This window comes from Brienomyrus brachyistius, chromosome 8 (assembly GCF_023856365.1).
Source record: "Brienomyrus brachyistius isolate T26 chromosome 8, BBRACH_0.4, whole genome shotgun sequence".
Lineage (NCBI taxonomy): Eukaryota > Metazoa > Chordata > Actinopteri > Osteoglossiformes > Mormyridae > Brienomyrus > Brienomyrus brachyistius.
Window position 1 is genome coordinate 22,406,309 of NC_064540.1, and position 20,109 is coordinate 22,426,417.

Below are 20,109 nucleotides of genomic sequence, written 5' to 3' on the forward strand. Positions count from 1 at the left end.
GTAGTGCTCTACACGACCATTCTAAAGAAGTGCCCTTGTCTCTCTGTAGTGCTCTATACGATCATTCTAAAGAAGTGCCCTTGTCTCTCTGTAGTGCTCTACACGACCATTCTAAAGAAGTGCCCTTGTCTCTCTGTAGTGCTCTACACGACCATTCTAAAGAAGTGCCCTTGTCTCTCTGTAGTGCTCTACACGACCATTCTAAAGAAGTGCCCTTGTCTCTCTGTAGTGCTCTATACGATCATACTGCACCTGAAGTGCCAGCCTACTTCATTGTAGAACTCATTGTGAATACGTTTCATGGTCTTATTTTCAAGACCAGGACAAAGAAGTGTTCTTGACTTCAGTCATCACCACAAAGTATGATTAGCATCAACACATTAGAAATAAGAATCAGTGAAATTAAAAAATAAAGCTGTTACCGATAGATTTTTATATGTCTTGGAAAATGTGTGAATTCCAATCCCTCCCTCCCCACCCTTTAAAATGTGCCTCACATGGTTTGAATCTGCCCAGCGATAAACTCTGGATCTTTTTGCTGCCAAATATGGTGCATGTTGGTCTGAGATAGCAGACCAGAGTGGAGGTGGACAGTTTATTTGTGCTTGTATGTATCCAGGCATACCTCAACTACATCTAGAAACTCCAGAATATCATGACAGCCATTACAGAGACTGGAACAGAAGGTAGTGAGCAGATTGTTATTTGGACACTGGTCTCTCACCTGTATCTTTTTCTTTGTGGTCAATGATCTCAAATAATGACCTCCAATAGTTTGTGTGTATGGAATATCTCCTGTATCATTCATCCACTGAAGATTCTACAAGCTTTTTTGTTATGTGGCAAAGCAGATACTGGTGCTTGGACAATAATGTGTATTGTGCTGGGAGAAAGTGTTGAGAAGTGAAAGGTGGAAGACATGGAACTCCTTCCTAAATGCCATCTCCTCTGCTAAGGTACCATGCAGATACCAACCCACCAGTCACAACCCTGATATCACCCTCTTCTGTTCTGCTGTTCTGCTAACAGAAAGTTCTGCTGAAAACCTCTGGGGAAAAGAGGGCAGTATTAACTGTCTCCAGATGCCCCCCGCCCCCCAGCTCAGAAAGTCTGTCGATAACAACCAGATTTGAAGGCAGAGAATTCCCAGTCGATTACCCCATACCCATTGGTAGTTTAATAACAGACTGGACATCATACAACTTAAGTATAGTTATTCTCCTGGTTGATACAAACAATGGAACCTTTGCTGGGTCATACATAGGCATGCAGACTGGTGTAGTGCTGTCACAAGGAAAGTTGACCGTATCCCTGAAAATAAAGTGAGGTCTGAGACTTATAGACTTATAGATTTAGAAAAAAAATATTGTGCCAAAGCAATAAAGTTTTCTTTTCCAACCATATAAAAAACCTTCAGAGAATTTGACTTTTCATACAAAGTCTATAATTTTCCCTAATTGACACCAGTTTAAAATTTCATCTGACATTGTATGAGACTTTTACAGTGTTATGCTCTAATCAGAATGATTCACACACCTTCTCCAGTTTATTGCTTTAAAATACTGCTTCTTCCGTCCACTGCTTATCAAACATGTAAGGTAAAGCTGTTCTTAATGCCTTTTTCAGGGTTTTGAATATATTTAATTGGATTAATGCTTTTATACTATGCTGTTCTGCTGTTCTCATATACTACTAACATCTTTGATTTATAGGATTAAGTTCTAAAACTATATTCTTCTGCAGAAGAGCTGGCAGTGAATTGGGCTGAGGTTTAGTGACTGTAGAGGCAGCAATGTCCTGTGGATTCCCAGAAAACAAGCTGAAACCAGCTATTCCTTCTTACTAAAGTATTTTTTCTCCTTCTGGCTTTACACAGATTTGCTTGCTTTCGGGTACCATAATCTCACACTCCACATAGCTGTCGGGTTCATTTAGTCTGTGGTTTCCTTAAATTTTAGTTTGCTGCCAAAGAGCTGACATCAACAGCACATAGACCTAAACAGTAATGGTAGTTTCCTCACATTTCAGATAGTCGTCTATCCTAACATATAAAATATTGTCTACATTTTGAGTTCCTTGTGTTAAATGCTGAACGATAATTCCTTCGACAAGACGGCGAACCCTGGGTACCGCTACGTTTTGAGAAGGAGCCGCTTGTGGGGCGGAAATTTAGTTTATGGCTAATTCAGGGAGAGGAAACAACTTGTTCATCGTCCCTAGTGAATAAAAGTGTGTAAAATGACATTTAAAGGCTGGATCTCTGCTTCCCCTACAGACATGAATGAATGCGAGGAGTCGAATGGGGGCTGTGAGGCTGAGTGCTGCAATACCATTGGCAGCTTCTACTGCAGGTGTCCTGCTGGCCAGGAGCTCCAGGAGGATGGCCAGACCTGTCAGGGTAGGTGCTCTTTGCTCCGTTAACTGGTATAAGGCTATTTCCAGCATCTGTATTGGTTATGGTTCTTTAGGACATGCTTATGTCCAAAGTAATTACTGTTAAAGGTCTTACTCAAGGACTCAAAGGTGACATCACTCTCCCAGCTATGGGATTTGAACCGACAACCTCCTGGTCATGTGTACATACACCTATCTCGCACAGCCACACACTGCCCCGACCGCAGAAGCGGAACCACAATTAAAAAAAAAAAAATTCCAGTAGAAGATTCAGTTGCCAAACCTGGACAGGGAACTCCAGAACTGATGAAAAGACAGATTTGCAATAATGTATAACAAAAAGAAAACTACAGAAAGAAAAAATATAAGAAACCAAGCCACAAGACAGAATCAGAAAGGCGAATCAGTGGTTTTGGCTGCAAACAAAAAAGAGATCAGGCTGGGCAAGTGCAGAAGCACATGGGCTGTTCCTCAGAAATGACCTTGCAGAACATTAATACCACCATTCAGCCTTAGTAATTTACAGACTATATTATTAAGGATCCCCACAACGCCTCATACTACTTGAATGCACTCTTGATTAGATATATGGTTAAAATAACAAGCGAACTGGCAACCTAACTGACAGCTGGGCACAAAGGAAATGCACTTCAGTATGGTGGCAGCAATGGGCCAACTGCAAAGTAGAAAAGGGGAGTATATTAAAAAACTTATAAAACTACTGACGCGCCAGTATTTTTTAATATGGTGAATATACTATATAGGAAGAATAGTGCTTCTGTCTGACAGAATTCTTGTTGTACTGCGTCAGTTGGCAGAAAAATTCAGGGACAAAGTTTGTTAGTATGGCTTACATCCCCTGGAGAATATGAAGTAGATTAGCAAATATACGCGCTTCCAGTCTAAATATGGAGGAGCAAAAACTGAGGAATTATAATTTTATGAAATTAAAAATGAAAAAGTAGGTACAGGTCCTGTGTGTGTGAAGGGGGTGTTTGTTTGTTTGTTTGTTTGTTTGTTTGTTTGTGTCCAGTTCTTTTCTTTTCTTCACAGCTAGAATAGATCTGGTTTTAAGGTTCACATACTGTATCAGTCTGTATCCACTGCATCAGTGCGTTTAACATTTTTGGAACACAAACTTTTAGCCACAAGCAAACGTTGCAGTTGTGGGTTTTTTGATCATCATGTTTTTCATTGGAAAAAAATGTACTGTAGAAACTGAAAAAAAAATCTGTTTTTGTTTGTTACGCACATATTTTGAAATTATAGGTAATTGAATATATGAAGAAAACATGAATGATGTTTTTCTGTAGCCCAAAGGACAGCTAGTGGTTCGTAAAACAATTCATAAAGGTATTTTTGAGACAGTGGGTTGGAGATATATGATGCTTGTGTAGATGTTATGAAAGCTTTGTTTAAAATGATCCTGTCAGGTCTAATGTAATTGATAATAGATCCGTGTGCATTATCCTAAAAATCTCCCCATACAATGGCTGTAACTGATGATTTCCTGGAGAGTGAAGTGATTGCTTACAGGGATTAACCCTGTGATCTCAACCAAGAGGATTTATGACTGCATATGTTCAGCATATGTTGTCCACGTTTACTTTGCCGTCTGTGTTGGGCAGAGATGTTAACTCCTCATGTCATTAAAAAGTGGTTAAAAATGCAGAATGTTACCTGAGTTAGCAGTTGGAGAATTACGTATCCAAAGCTTTCAAATGGTTGCTGTTCTGTTATGTTTTATTGCAGTTACTTGGATGGTTCTAGGAAGGATGGATGGATGTGTGAATGGATGGATGATGGATAGACAGACAAGGCAGACACAGACAGACAGACATACACACACACACAGACATACATATAGACAGACAGGCAGACAGACACAGACATAGAGACAGACAGACAGACATACACACACACACACAGACATACAGACAGACAGGCAGACAAACATAGACATACAGACAGGCAGACAGCCACAGACATACAGACAGACAGACATACACACACAGACAGGCAGACAGACGCAGACATACAGACAGACAGACATACACACACAGACAGGCAGACAGACAGGCAGACAGGCACAGACATACACACACACACAGAGACAGGCAGACAGACAGACAGACATACATACACACACACAGACAGGCAGGCAGACAGACACAGACATACACACACACACAGACAGGCAAACAGACATACAGGCAGACAGACACAGACATATAGACAGACAGACATACACACACACAGATAGACAGGCATACAGACATAGACACAAAGACAGGCAGGCAGGCAGACAGATACAGACATACAGACAGACACACAGACAGGCAGACAGACAGATACACACAGGCAGACAGACAGACACACACACAGACAGACAGACACACACACACAGACAGGCAGACAGACACAGGCATACAGACAGACAGACATACATACACACACACAGACAGGCAGGCAGACACAGACATACACACACACAGACAGGCAGACAGACAGACACAGATATACACACACACACAGACAGGCAGACAGACATACAGGCAGACAGACACAGACATATAGACAGACAGACATACACACACACAGATAGACAGGTATACAGACAGACATGCACACAAAGACAGACAGGCAGACAGATACAGACAGACAGACACACACACAGACAGACAGACAGACACACACACACACACACACACAGGCAGACAGACACAGACATGCAGACAGACAAACAGGCAGACAGACACAGACATACACACACACAGACAGGCAGACAGACACAGACATGCAGACAGACAGATACACACACACACAGACAGGCAGACACAGACATACAGACAGAGACATATAGACAGACACACACACAGACAGACACACACACAGACAGACATACAGACACACACACAGACAGGCAGACAGACAGACACAGACATACAGACAGACAGACACACACACACACAGACAGGCAGACAGACAGACACACACACAGACAGACAGGCAGACAGACAGACACACACAGACAGACAGGCAGACAGACACAGACAGACAGCCAGTTCTGTTAGGAGCTGTCTTATTTGTGTCTGCTGTCATTTGATTTACACAGCAAAATTTGCTTCACTTGCCCTCTTGCCACTGCTCTCTGCCCTGGTTGATTCTGCACTTGTTTTGCCGTTCAGACATCTTGCTTTGAAGGGGAGACTCTATTGCATTCATTTTAAATGGGAATGCCTGTTAGCATTTTGCATGTATACTACCTGTCAAAAATATTTTCACACTACAGGTTTTTACCACTTTTCCACTTGTTTTATAAACTACAGATTTTCTATTCTTGTAAAGCATTGGAAAGTTGTATGAACAACTATAAATGAAAATAAGTCAAATAAAATAAGTTTCCTTTATAACAGGGAAAGAGGATGTAAGATGTAGCATGCCTGACATCCTATTAACTGGCTGTGTGATGATGGCGTAGTGAAATTCTAGGCTGTCCTTTAACTTTAAATGCACTAGTTAACTGTTTCTTCCCATGAAACAGAGCAGTATTTAATGTCCCTGGTAGAAAAGAATGCATTGAATTTTCTCTGTTATTATAAATGGGATATTTTGATGAATCAAAGATATGACACCATCTTGCTAATAAAGGTACTCAAATGGTGAGCATACCGTAGTGTATGCATCGAGTGTATTTTTAGGAAATGTTAAGTGAGTAACATGCAAGTGTAGAAAATCTCAGCGTGTGCAAAAAGTTTTGGCTGGTAGTGTGTGTGTGTGTGTGTGTGTGTGTGTGTGTGTGTGTGTGTGTGTGGGTGTGTGTGTGTGTGTGTGTGTGTGTGTGTGTGTGTGTGTGTGTGTAGTTCGTAACCTGCACTGATGTACCTTTGATTTGTCCTGCAGCTGTTTCTGTGGCTCCATGTTTGCTTTATACATGAGCTGTTGATGTCAAAGCCACGTGGAGCCATTTTCCATGCTTATAAGTGAGCTTTGAATGGCGAATTTTCGTGACGAGTGTCAGTTAACCTTGTGCTACGACTGATGCTGACTAATTGTTTGCGCCGCCCATCAGCCAGGTGAATGGTGTGGATGGTTCCTGTCCTCGCTAATCCCTGTTTGAGTTACAGCCCTTTGGTGGTCTGGGTGGTAAAGCCTTTATGGGGACAGTAAGAAAGGCGTCTTGTCTTGCCTTCAGTTTCATTTACTTCCTTATCACTCCCTCTCCAGCGTTTCTCAGCTCAGTGTGTAACAGCTCCCATAATGCAACGCAAAGTAAGTTACTTTATATCCTGGTGAGAATGATTATAGTGCCTGGGCTGCATGCATACTGGCATTTCGCTCAATGGCTCCCGTGTCCTTTTACTCTGAAAATGTGACTTTTGTGTGTTTGTGTGAAACGAACAAAGCTTTAAGCTCAGCAGTGAAAAGCACTGATCCTGTGGAACGCTTTTCATTGTGTGTTTTTTTTAGATTCCACAGAAGTTAGAACATCTCTTTTGGGCTTTTAGTTCTGCTCTGTCAGTGTGACCTTTGACCTTAAGCCCTGTCCTGAAACTGGCCGGGCATCCTGCTTTCACCTCGACTGGTGCTGAAGGAACTGTAAGTCCTTCAGACATCGGGGCTTTTTGTTCTCTTCCAGGCATCTCCTGGATGTTAGGAAAACACAGCACTCTCCTTCTTTTCCATAATGATTAGCCGAGCCCAGCATTGATTGTTTAAAACAGAGCAGATTCCGTGTGTGACTGACTGTGTGATCCAGGAGGGCATTTTGTAATCTAATCTGTTTTATATTTTTCAACGATAAAAATCTCAGTCTTGCAGTCTCCTTTGCTGTAACGGACTGTCTGGGTATAACGCGCCGATAAAGTGTCCCCTTTGTTAATAAGAAAAGTTCATTTCATTTAATGAGGGTGCAGCGGAATTCTTCCTTTCTTGTTCTTGGACTAATTTATGCACTGTGTTCCATAATAAACCCAGTTTGGTAGCTAATGTTTGGGGTCCTGCCAAAATTGTAAAGCACTAGCCAGCCGCCCCCCCCCCCCCCCCCCCCCCCCCAGGTTCTGCATGAGTTACCCAGAAGTCATAAAGGAGAAGCTCCCCGCCTGCTGCAAGGAGGCCTTTCTAGCCAGCACCTTGTTATAGGTGTCCTGTGGTTGTGGCGACGTGCAGCCTGTACTTTATTTTGTTCATGGAAACAACTTGAGGAGTTACTCGGTTGTCCTGAAGTCACCAGAAGGTTTCGTTCTCAGTCCAAGAGCAACAGCAATTGACTGGTGGTATGAAAATGATTCACGGTTCCAGTTTCAGATGCAGATGGCTGCAACTGCAGTTATTTAAGTTCAATTGCTTATTTTTAGTTATGGAATAGGAAGGGTGAGACACGGTTTTTGAAAAGTCGCATGAGATATTTTTGTTGCGTTATGAGTCATGCGACAGGATGTAAGACGTGGCTGTGAAGTGCTGCTTCTGGTCTGCGGCACCGCAAAGGGGCATCGTGTGTCTGTCGCTCTTCTGTTTTACTGTCACGCTGATGTACCTGGAGTTTGTCTGAAGTGAGTCAAAGGCTGAGTATATAACTGCAAACAGTGCAGCCGCTACAGGCACACTGCCGCAGAAAGGCAGAACCTGCATTTTTATAAATGTTACTTCAGTTATGCTCAGCTTTGAAGAAAACGCCACCATTTACCCACCTATTACACATATGGGTGGACAGTCAAAGACCTCTGACCCCATTTTTCTCTGCCTTTGTAGGGAAGTACAGGCAACCTTGGGCTGTCCTACTGCCCCTTTCATTGCTAGTTTGGTTGTATGTTTTTTAAAAAAAATATATATATACTTTTTCACCTATAACATTCTCCTATCAGTATTGTATGAACTGAAAAATACTTATGGTTTATTAAGACAGCAAATGAAATGCTACAAGGGAATTCTGCGAAAAACTGATACATTGGCAAACAAGAGACTGAAAGTGGGCAGTGGTGGCTTAATGGTTAGGGAAGGGCACTTGTAATTGAAAGATTGCAGGTTCGAATCCCTGACCAGCAAGGGACCACTGAGGCACCCCAAGCACTGCTTCCCGGGCGCTGAATTAGCTGCCCCCTGCTATGTCACGTTGTCGCATATGGGTTTCGTTGTTGTGCAGTGTGTGCTGTGGTGTGTTAACAATAACGACTGAAAATCTGCTTCTATCTGGTAGCCTGGATGCAGCAGAACAACGGTGATGATGGTGATGGTGATGATGGCACAGTTTTGAGTCTGCATCTTCGTGTGAGGGGCACTGAGGAAGAAGAGAGGACAGGAGGCAGGGGCATGGGAGGCTCTACCTGAAAGAGGAGTCTGTGGCCAAAACCCACTGTACAGTGAGAGAGATAGAAGAGGAGGAGGAGGTCTCAGAATTGTATTGGGAGCCTGGGAAGCAAACACACAAATCAGTGAGGGAGGGAGGAGGCTATGAAGTCACCTTGTTTCCAAATGCTGCACTGTAGCCAAGGTTAACGGCTCCTTGACCAGCCAAGAGGAAGCAAGTGGCTGGGAAGCGTTTTGCGTTGGTGCAACCTTCCTTTTCAGAAAAACAGTCCATCTGAGTATCACGTTTGCAAGACAATCGCTTGTTTTTCCTGAGAACACGGGCGTGCGGCAATGATGACCGGCACACAGCTCCTGCTGAGCCTGGCTTGGCTTGGCGTTTGGTTGGGTGTAGCTGCGGGGGTCAGCACCTACATCCCCCGGTACTATCAGAGGAAATGCTTCACCTGTTTCCAGGTATATAACCAGCATAACTTGGGATACTTGGGCACAGGTGAGTCACATGGCAAGTATTCTGGGTGTGCGTGTATTTATGTAGGTTCGAGGTGCGTGTTACTGGATGTTTTTCAGAGCACATCCAGATGTTAAAGAAGTCAGTTATTTCTGAATTTCAGTCATTGTAAACTTTCAGTTAAGGTTCTCCTAAGGTTGTTTTTAGCTGTAATACCTGATAATACCTGACCTGAACTGCATCAGTGTGGACAATTTAAATTCTAATAAGTTTTGTTGCTATGTTTTGTTTATGATCATATGTGTCATAACAGCGTGCAAGATTTAGCTTGGATTTTATCGATAAATACAGGGCCTGTGGTTAAAATCAACAATGCAGTTTTTGAATCTTGCAAGGCAGCATCCTGTTAGTGTTATAAGGAGAGAGCCTGTAGCACAAGAATTTCATTGTATTCTTCGAATTCGCCTGACAATAAATCTTGGAAGCTGAAATAGAAGTGAAGCACCTGCAATTTGTAAAGAAGGGGACGAGTCGAGGCGCCTGCATTCCAGGGCTCACACATTCTCCTAAATTAGAGCAGATGCCAAGATGCCAGGAGACTGAGAGCTGCAGAACGCCTCAGGCTCGGCCTTGTCGGCCTGCAAAGCATGCTGGCAGTCGGGTGGGACCCTCGGTTGAAGCGTCCTGTCTGACCTTGTCTCCCTCAGGGAAGTGGGTATTCACACTGAAGGCTTAGTGCACATTCCACGTCTTCCTGAACCTTGGTTTAACTGGTGGAATGGGTGTAATTTGAAGAGCATGTCCGTTTTGTGCGTGATTGTTGGTGGTTAGATGCTCTTGCATGACTGCTGGTTATTAGATGCTCTTGTTGCAATCCTTTATTTCCCCCCCCCCCACCGGTAATGAAAGGACACAAGCTACTAGCACAGCTGTTCTGAGTTGAGCTCAGTTTTGGCTGGGGGGGGGGTCCTGGAGAACTTGATTTGTCATTTTGGAGTTGGCTAGCTAATTTCTGCATTTCCCTAACCAATAGCCACCTCACTCCAGAAGGGTGACAGGCTCCCTTTAACCTGCCCCCCACCCTGTGCCATTTTCTTTTTCGCCTCTATGGTTCCAGAGATACCTCTTAGTGACCCTGTTCCGATTCAGGTTTCCACTTCTGAATGCTGGGGGTGTTGCTATCCCTATCAGATGGTTGTCAGTTCGAATCCCAGGTTTGGCAGAGTGAAGTCACCCTTAAGCCCCAATTGCTCCAAGCAGCTGAGAACCAGTGCTTTTAATGTGCTGCTGTGAGGTGGCCCTGTGTCCTGGGACTGAGCCCAGCTCGGCCATGATTGCATCTTCATTGACAGTGTTGGTTTGCTCAGGTTGCTCCAAACTCTGAAATCTCCATTAGTCTAAGACAATGGAGAGCAGATTAAGACTGAGGGGTGCGGCTGGGCTATTTCCACTGACCGCACCCCGAGAGGTGTGTTCTGCCTGTCCGTCTGTCTTCACTCATTGCCTGCTCTCAGTTTCCATCCTAGAATTCAAACTACGGGAAGCTTTTGACCAAGTGGTGTCTAAAAACAGCGACGGGGGCTATTTAGTGATTTGGCATTGGTAGGAAAATGGAAGATTTGATTCAAGGGACAATTTGATTAAAATGTAAATACAAACATTCTGTTTCACAGTTGGAACATAGTGCAATGTGCCAAGTTTTTAAACCTGATATTCACTAGTAATATAACTAGTATAAGATGTATGTACAAATGTTTTCAAAGAATAAAATGGGAAGGGCAATCTGGCAGACAATAAAGGCACCGTATGCTAACGGGCAGACTGATTCCTCTTCTCTCTGATGCAGACGTTGACGAATGTCAGGTCCACAACGGAGGCTGCCAGCACAGATGCTTGAACACCCCAGGCTCCTACCGCTGCGAGTGCGACGTGGGATTCCGCCTGCACGTCGACGCACGCACCTGCATCCGTGAGTGGCACCTCTCGGGTTGGGGCCCGGGAAGGAGCGAGCTTTTAAACGAGCGCAATGGAAGCTGCCCGACTCCATCCAGCATCAGGATGTAAAGCGTTTCTCCATTTGGCAGTTTCTTGCGGCGATCGCAGCGCTGAGCGTTAAACCACATGTTCTCACTCAGCAGCGCGGACGCCTGATTCAATATTCCCAATAATTCCCAATATAATGTCCTTAACCTAACTGGTGTTCTTTTACCTAGCGTGCATGTAGTACATACCATTGAATTATGTATTAGACGTGAAAGCTAACAATTACTTCTGTTGGCACTTTGTTCGTGCTGGAAGTTATTTACATTCTCGCAATGTTTTGGAGAAAAGTATTCATTTTAGTTTGCGTGTTCTCCCCTCCCCCCTCCCCTGAGTTACGTGAGCAGACAGCACCTATAGCCCAAAGGGAAATTCGAGGAAATTGAGAACATACCTCTTTTACCCATTTTTTAACACTCGGGTAGTAATGTATGTATGTTTATGTGTCATTCTGAATTGGATTTTAGACCCAACATTTTGCTCCAACTTGACCCATCTAATCTAATTAACGTAAAGAATAAACAGAAATGCAATGTATTCATTGCATATGTTGAGAGAAGCTTCGCTGAGCGTGAGACGTCCTGCCGCTTGTGGCTGATGCCCCGCAGAACCGCAGGACATCGCTGTGTTTCTGGGCGCCTCTCATTCCCCCCGTGCCGCGTTACCTGCATTGTGTAAAATGGCCAACAGGTGGCAGGAGTGCTCACACCCCCACGGCCTTTTCCAGCTGCTCTTAGCGATGTATATAATATGCTGTTTGACTGATTAGTCTTCACAGAACAGATTTTAGTTTTTTATTGTAACTGATTATTTTTTTAAACAAATGTTTTATGTCTCTGAGGGGACTAAGCGACCATTTTATAATTCTAACCCTACGTCTCTTTCTAATCCTGCCCCCCCAGCGGTTCACTCCTGTGCGGTCAGCAATGGAGGCTGCGAGCATGACTGCGTCCCCATGTCCCCTGGGCGCTTTCGGTGCCGCTGCAGGGACAGCTACGAGCTGGCCAAGGACGGCAAGCACTGCCGGCGTGAGTGAGCGTTTCGGGGTGTGGGGTGGGGGGGGGGCACCTGCTTTTCTGAACTTCCAGCAGCTCTGTGCACTGCACCCCCGGCAGTGCTGTTGCAGCCTAATATTGTTGTTTGGACGTGAGATAGACAGCTGAAGACTTCAGCCTTGGGTGCCTCTGGGAGGAGCTTAATTTCCCGGTTCAGGGTCCTCCTGGTGTAGTACTGAAATCCCACCTCTGTGGTCATTAAATCACTCTGAGCGAGTACCGGGGCCCTGCAGAGTGTTCAGGCCTCGTCGCCCTGCTTGGGGGTGTGTGGACTCCGGCTGTGCCTGGGTCGGTCGTCCCTCTTAGCCGCTTCTGGCGGCTCTGGGTCCAAACTCTGACGGAGACAGGACCTGGAAGTGATTAGTGTTGTTAATTCAGTGATCCCCCACCCCGGTTAATCCCAAGTACTGCCCTTCCTGTCGCAGATCCGGGTGTGGAAGCGGGGGTGCTTAGCCAGGGGAGACTGCCTTTTTAATTTCGTCCCGGGAGGAATGCAGGCTTGATACTCGCTGTGGGTGGTGACTTCCAGGTGACTTAGTGTGTTTGACCTGGATTTAAGCAGGTAGGGATCGGAAGTGCGCGCTGGGCCCCACCCACAGAGCGTTTGTGTGTGTGGATTATGTTTATATTACACTGTGGAATGTATCGTAGCAATGAATGGAGAGTCCTCACAATGATATAAATACATGGACTGTGCACATTCGTGTGTGTGTGTGTGTGTGTGAGGATCTGTGACAGCCTGCTTGTGTGTCTCTCTCCCCTTTGCAGCACGGGACCCGTGTGCCGACCGGAATGGGGGCTGTATGCAGGAATGCCGGAGCGATGGCGGGCGGGTGCTGTGTAGCTGCCGCACCGGCTATCAGCTGGCAGAGGACGGCGAGGCCTGTTTAGGTGGGTGCCCGAAAGTGGGTGCACATCACACAGCGTCCCCATGCCTGACAGGGCCTCACCCTCTGTGTCGATGGCATTTCGTTCAGACATCGACGAATGCCAGACGGGCCAGGCCACCTGTGCACATGGCTGTGTCAACACACACGGTTCCTTTGTCTGCATCTGCAATGCGGCCTACGAGCTGGGCGAGGACGGCAGGCAGTGCTACCGTGAGTCTTGTTTCGGGGATGCCCTTAGCTGTGTGCTGTGTTCACTTGGGATTCCTGCGAAAATGTCCTGTACGCATTCAGTGGTGCAATGGTGAGACAGGGTTTGTGTGTCTGTGATCAGTGGTATGACTGGGTTTGTGTGTCTGTGATCAGCAGTAAGACAGGGTTTGTGTGTCTGTGATCAGCAGTAAGACAGGGTTTGTGTGTCTGTGATCAGTGGTATGACTGGGTTTGTGTGTCTGTGATCAGCAGTAAGACAGGGTTTGTGTGTCTGTGATCAGCAGTAAGACAGGATCTGTGTGTCTGGTTCAGCGAAAAAACATGGTGTGTGTCTGTGATCAGCGGTAAGACAGGGTTTGTGTGTCTGTGATCAGCAGTAAGACAGGGTCTGTGTGTCTGTGATCAGCATTTATATAGGGTGTGTGCATCTGTGGTGTAGCGGTAAGACGTGTGTCTGTGATCAAGTGGAAAGACAGGGCTTGTGTGTCTGTGATCAAGTGGAAGGACAGGGTGTGTGTGTCTGTGATCAGCAGTTAGACAGGGTGTGTGTGTCTGTGGTGCAGTGGTAAGACAGGGTGTGTGTGTCTGTGATCAGCATTTAAACAGGTGCTCTAGTGGTACGGCTTGGCAGCACAGACTGAGCAGAGACTCCCCTGACAGGCATTGAGATGGAGATAGTTAACAGCTGCGAGACGAATAATGGCGGCTGTTCGCATCACTGTCAGCATTCCACCAATGGGCCGGTCTGCAGCTGTAACCATGGCTACCAGCTGGGCGATGACCTCAAGACCTGTGTAGGTAAGCAGAGCAAAGCCAGCCTTGACATAATAATATACAAGCCTGTTATGTACAACCTTTGAAGAAAGAGGACATTAGACAAGGTGGTGTTAATGCACCATTTGTACACATTTTCCTGTGCAATTATGTTAACTTGGAGTATTTGCATGCTGGTGGTCTCATGCCAGGTAAATTTACTGTCATGTGTATTTGTAGGAACACAGTGAAATTCTTATGGTACCTTCTCACAGTGCACTGACTGGCTAGAGTGAATCTGTACCAGTTAAGCACTTTGCAGGTTTGCGTTTTGCTGCCTCTGCTGAACTACTCAGCCTTCTTTGGCTGGTAGCACAGAAGCAGAGTCACATTTCTGTCACCATAGCAATTTGCATCCACATCACAGCTTCCTGGATTCGCTCTCTTGTTGCTACGGTGATTCCCAGCCCATGTCGCCTTTCCAGCAGGGGTTAAGTCTGGCTCTGTGTGTGCATTCGCAGATGTTGATGAATGCGCAGACGGGAGCGCCTGCTGCAAGCAGGACTGCAGTAACTACCCGGGTGGGTACGAGTGCCACTGCGACGCGGGATACCAGCTCCACCTGCAGGGGTGCAGCTGTGATGGTACGACCTCCCGTCGCATTAGGCTCTGCTCCAGAGCGCCCCCATTCTCAGCTCTTCTGGCAGGACTACTGCATTAGAAAACAAACTTAAATGCAAACTGAACAGGTGCTTACATATCACTGCTGACTAGGAACTTGCTTACTTCCTGTCACTATACTGAATGTTGCATTTTTGTTGCTTTCTGGAAGCGCAGCGTGAATAAAAGCTTAAGCAGTACATTTTCCTGCCAGCAGATGGCGTGACCCAGGCATACTCCTCCACCCCTAATGCTCCTGTCAGGCCACAGCAGCAGGGGTGGCTCCATATTATTTTCAAGGGAGGGGTTTTGGGGGAGGGGGCAGGGGGGGGCATCTGAAGAATATTTTAAACTGAGCCTACAAAATCTAAAAAAAGCCATGTTTTCTTACTTTGGCTTAGAGCTACGTGATATCACATTGAAATTATATGGCATCGGCTATAGATAATGCGCAAAACATTTGTCCAGATGGCAGCGTTTGGGTGCTACATGCACATTTACTTACTCCACAATTTGGTAAGCAGATTAGTAGTATGGCTAATATATTAATGAGAGGCGTATTATAATGACCAAAAGTTAGTAATATGTACAAATTCAGTATATTCTTATGTCTAATAAATGGGTCTGACTTTAAATTGCAAAAAGTACTTCCACACCACACGTCTTTTTACATCCTTGTCAAAGGATGTTGTGGCTGCTGAGCTGCCCCTTTCTTTACCGCCACTTCACTTCTCATTGCTTCCATTATTTGCCGAAACAATAGCATTTGCCATGCTCTGCTAACCGAATTGATTACTAAGTTTTGGGAATCACAACACATATCTCGTCAATATTTTAGGCTTACTACTAATCTGCTTATGAAATTGCTTACGAAAATAATGTCCGTATGGAGCCGAATAGCCGGTGTCTGGACCAATGTGTCACCCGCCATCTAAAGCCCAGGTCATTTTGTGTAGGCGCCATATAATCGTATATATCGTGCAGCCTTACTTTGGCTATGATGTTTTGTTGTTCATGTGTTTGGCATCGACGTCACTCAGAGCCAATGAAAATAGGGGAAAGGGGGCAATCCAATTTGTGGGCCAGTGGGCAGCTGTCAGATCCATTCCTCTGCTCCAGATGTGGACGAGTGCCTGTCCGGAAATGGGGGCTGTGAGCACAGGTGCCAGAACACGCCGGGATCCTTCCAGTGCTCCTGTCGCCCGGGACACCATCTGGATGAGGACCAGCGCTCCTGCCTTTGTGAGTCGCTCTGATCTTGTCCTGGGCGCCAGTGGACACCTTAAGCACTGAGGTGTTGGACTTCAGCTGTGCCGATTTGTGCCACATCAGTGTAACATTATGTCACGTTATCGCTGATGTTATCTGGTCCAGGTGTCCAGGCACACCAGCCCTAACTCGTTGTCCATGGAGTGTGCTGCCATTTTTGTGTGCTGAGGACCCCTGTTGTCTCCCCAGTCCTGGACGGGGCTGTGGAGGCGCTGAGTGGCTGGCTGCCGGAAGAACAACCCCAGCTCCAGCTCACGCTGCTGCAGGACTACGAGCAGCCGCTGGAACGCTACGACGACTACGAGGACGGCCTAGGAGAGTTGCGTGCGGAGAGTGTGCTGGCAGAGAAGTTTGGTGAGGGCCCATGCACACTGCTCGGGGGACCTGGCTCGGCGTGGTCTTTGAGAGCTGAAGAGCAAGGGACCTGGGGTCTATAATCTTGGTCATCTTTGATGTCTTTGTCACCGGTTTCCTCTGTCTCGTTGCAGTGTGCCTGAACGGCACCTTTGGCCACGACTGCAGCCTGACATGTGCGGACTGCTCCAATGGAGGGGTGTGCAGGCCAGAGGGGGGTGGCTGTGACTGCCCTGATGGCTGGACTGGGGTCGTCTGCAACCAGAGTGAGTTCCGGGGTTGTGGTTTACCCTGCTAGTGATACGGAAGAGATTATGCAAAAAAAATTGTGAATGTGGATATAAATGCGAAAGTGCACAGGGAGTTGTGTTGGGAATCGGGTCCTTGATAAAGTGACTGGAGGTGCACAGCTTTTAGTGGCTGCTGGCGGGGGTGTTTTTTTGGGCCGGTATAGGAGAATGTGCCCCCACCCCAACAGAAAGTGTTTATATTATAATGCTTATCAGATTCCCTGACACATGCCCCCCCCTCTTCTGAGGTATGTCCCACATTATGTCGGTCATGACCTACCAGGTGTGTCCACCGAGGAACGGGAAGGGGGTTTGGGGATGACATCAGCGGCTGTAGTTAATATTGCTCTGTCGCCCACAGCGTGTCCCAAGGGGACCTATGGACGGAACTGCTCCTTCAGCTGTGGGTGCCAGAACGGGGGCACGTGTGACCCGGTCAGCGGCACGTGCCGGTGCCCCCCCGGCGTCAGTGGCGACATGTGCCAGGATGGTCAGTGGGGGCAGCGGCGGGGAGACACAAAGGCATTAACCTTTCGTTTAGCATATACAGTCAGTCTTGCTGCAACACGAATAATGCATTCCAAAACAAACCTTCTGTTCACTAAAATCCAGTACTAAAATACACATATCCAATGGGAAAAAGAGGGAAATCGACTGCAAAACTTAACATGATTTAAGAAAAACAAAATTCATTAAATGATAAAACCAATGATACCAAGGATGCCAATAATAAAATGATATGTTTTAAATAAATAATAATAATACATTTAAAAATGATATCATACAGTAAACATCTCCTGTGGGTCTCATGAGTCTCACGAGAATTGCCTAGTAGCCATTTTCACTGAACGTGCCAAACTTGCTGATTGTCTCTCTGCGAGTGTCAGGAGTTGTGATCCACGGCCACCAAGTGGCCGGATTTGCACACAGCACAAACACAACAGATTACGGTATGTGGAGGGGAACATGGCTGCAGATAGTCAACAAAAAGCAAATGTAAGTGAAGGTTTCTGTGTGTTTTTGTGTAATGATCTGTCAAATATTATTAGGTTTTTAGAACCTTTGACCTGTGCAATGCGTGGAAGTACAAAAAATTCAATTGTTTTAGATTTGAAAACCGGTTTGACCGACACACAGAAAACCATCTCAAAGGAACGATTCATTCACAAATCAGAGATTACTATGTTAGCTTCCATCTATCCATCCATTTTCCAAACCGCTTATCCTACTGGGTCGTGGGGGGCCCGGAGCCTATCCCGGAAGCTACAGGCACGATGCAGGGAACAACCGAGGATGGGGGGCCAGCCCATCGCAGGGCACACTCACACACCATTCACTCTCACATGCACACCTATGGGCAATTTAGCAACTCCAATTAGCCTCAGCATGTTTTTCGACTGTGGGGGGAAACCGGAGTACCCGGAGGAAACCCCACGACGACATGACTATTGTTAACTTGGCTTATCTATTCTTGTGTACAAGTCGTGTGTCTTGCTAAGAGCGTAACGCATCGTAGTTCGCGTAGTGCTTTTCTCTCTGACTGAAAATCTCACGAAGGCAAATTTTATTCCGCATCGTACTGGACTAATATATCTATCACGTTAGAACAGATTTGTGGTGTGACATTTCACATTGCAGCAGGACTGACTATTCAGCTTGTGAGATGCAGATGTAAATTAATGCAGTCAAGGAGTAGGTACTTAGTCAGTGGCAGATTAACTTATCTGGGAACTCTGGTGCTACTGATGTAACTAACCATCCCATATTTCCCGGAGGGGGGGCTCTGACGTTGGTTGGGGCCCTAGGCTATAGCCTGGGCAGTGACCATCCCCCGTGTGCCACTGCATGTGCATTCTGTGAGGTGCCTTTACCAACCTGCTCGCCTCTTCCTGGTTGCAGGCTGCCCCAAAGGCCTGTATGGGAAACACTGCAATAAGAGGTGCAACTGTGCCAATAAGGGTCACTGTCACCGCACCTACGGGGCCTGCCTGTGCGACCCGGGGCTGTACGGCCGCTTCTGCCACCTGCGTGAGTCTCTGTCGCTTGGCTCGGGTCCACAGCCGGCCTGCCTCATCGATCCCTAGGCATGCTCTGATTGGTGGCTGAGCAGATACTAAGTCAGCAGTTATGCCATTAGTATCATGGTGACAAAACAGTTATTTTAAAGGGACCACCTGGTGTGACCCCACCCCACAAGACCCTACGCTCCTCCTTCAGTCTCTGTTATGTCTGGCTCCTCTCTCCCTCCTCCTGCCTTTGTCCGCACAGCTTGTCCAAAGTGGACGTTCGGCCCGGGCTGCTCCGAGGAATGCCGCTGCATCCAGCGGAACACCCTGGAATGCCACCGTCGCCATGGCACCTGTGTCTGCAAACCTGGGTACCAAGGAGACGCCTGCCAGGAAGGTCAGTACAGGAGCTGAACGGGGGAGGATGAGGGAAATCGGGGCCAAAATGGGGTTATACAAGGATCCAAAGGTAGTGTTTCAGGCAGTCTATGGCCCTGTGGGTTGGCAGTGTGAGCATATCCAGAAGGTCACTGGTTCAAATCCCATGACTGGCAGAGTAATCACAGTATTTTTGGATCATTGAGCAAGGCCCTTAACCACAAAAATCAGGGGCACCAGAAAAATGGCAGACTGTGCTCTGACCCCATCTTCACTCTCACCTGTATGTCTGTTTGTGTATGTGAACTGTAATTGTAACTTTGTATAAGGACAATAAAAACCATTGTATTGTATTGTATTCTATTGTAATAGACAGTGACATATAAACACTGGCTAAGTCCCAAGGGGGTCTTTAGATGGGATTAGACATCACTGGCATTGCAAGCTTGATTAAACATATGCTCTTTGATTGGGCCCCCATCCCAGAATGCACTGCTGGGTTTTACGGCTTGGTTTGTGAAAAGAGATGCGAGTGTCCGCTGGGCACCCCATGTGATCCAGTGACTGGGGAGTGTAAGCGCCAGTGCCCTGCGGGTCGGATTGGAGCCAGATGTGAAAAAGGTGGGTCCAAACCCCAATGTATTTGTATGTACAAGGCCTCACATTGGTGCTGCAGCCTAAGAATTTAACAAAATGGAAATGTTAAGGTTACACAGGCTCTCTAATAAAATGTGGTTTAGCGTGTATAGGTCTGTATTTGGTCATAAATGGCTGTCAATCCAGCTTCACTGTTCTGGTGTCTCAATTCACAATCACTGTGTGCAAACTGTCCGTGTCCCAGTATGACCTCGTTGTGTCCTCTCTGTCACTGTGTGCAAACTGTCAGTGTCCCAGTATGACCTTTCCATATCTCCTCTGTCACTGTGTGAAAACTGTCCGTGTCCCAGTATGACCTTGTTCCGTCCTCAGTGTCACTGTGTGCAAACTCTCCGTGTCCCAGTATGACCTCTTTGTCACTGTGTGCAAACTGTCCGTGTCCCAGTATGACCTTGT

At 46.3% G+C, this 20,109-nt stretch overlaps 1 protein-coding gene across 3 annotated transcripts in view; it reads left to right on the top strand.

Moving 5' to 3' along the window:
* The window catches only part of megf6b (multiple EGF-like-domains 6b), a 58,445-nt gene that overhangs the window by 28,676 nt on the left and 9,660 nt on the right, over positions 1-20,109 (top strand). For 2 of the 3 annotated variants that reach the window (XM_049023960.1, XM_049023962.1), the window contains exons 5-18: positions 2,276-2,398; positions 10,998-11,120; positions 12,094-12,219; positions 13,015-13,137; positions 13,224-13,346; positions 14,007-14,144; positions 14,621-14,743; positions 15,879-16,001; positions 16,218-16,382; positions 16,517-16,648; positions 17,034-17,162; positions 18,572-18,700; positions 18,941-19,075; positions 19,543-19,677. In XM_049023960.1, coding sequence (XP_048879917.1) covers positions 2,276-2,398; positions 10,998-11,120; positions 12,094-12,219; positions 13,015-13,137; positions 13,224-13,346; positions 14,007-14,144; positions 14,621-14,743; positions 15,879-16,001; positions 16,218-16,382; positions 16,517-16,648; positions 17,034-17,162; positions 18,572-18,700; positions 18,941-19,075; positions 19,543-19,677 — 1,827 coding nt within the window. Of the gene's footprint in view, positions 1-2,275; positions 2,399-8,801; positions 9,194-10,997; positions 11,121-12,093; positions 12,220-13,014; positions 13,138-13,223; positions 13,347-14,006; positions 14,145-14,620; positions 14,744-15,878; positions 16,002-16,217; positions 16,383-16,516; positions 16,649-17,033; positions 17,163-18,571; positions 18,701-18,940; positions 19,076-19,542; positions 19,678-20,109 lie in introns of those variants that run through there. The other variant, XM_049023963.1, reaches the window with a different exon arrangement.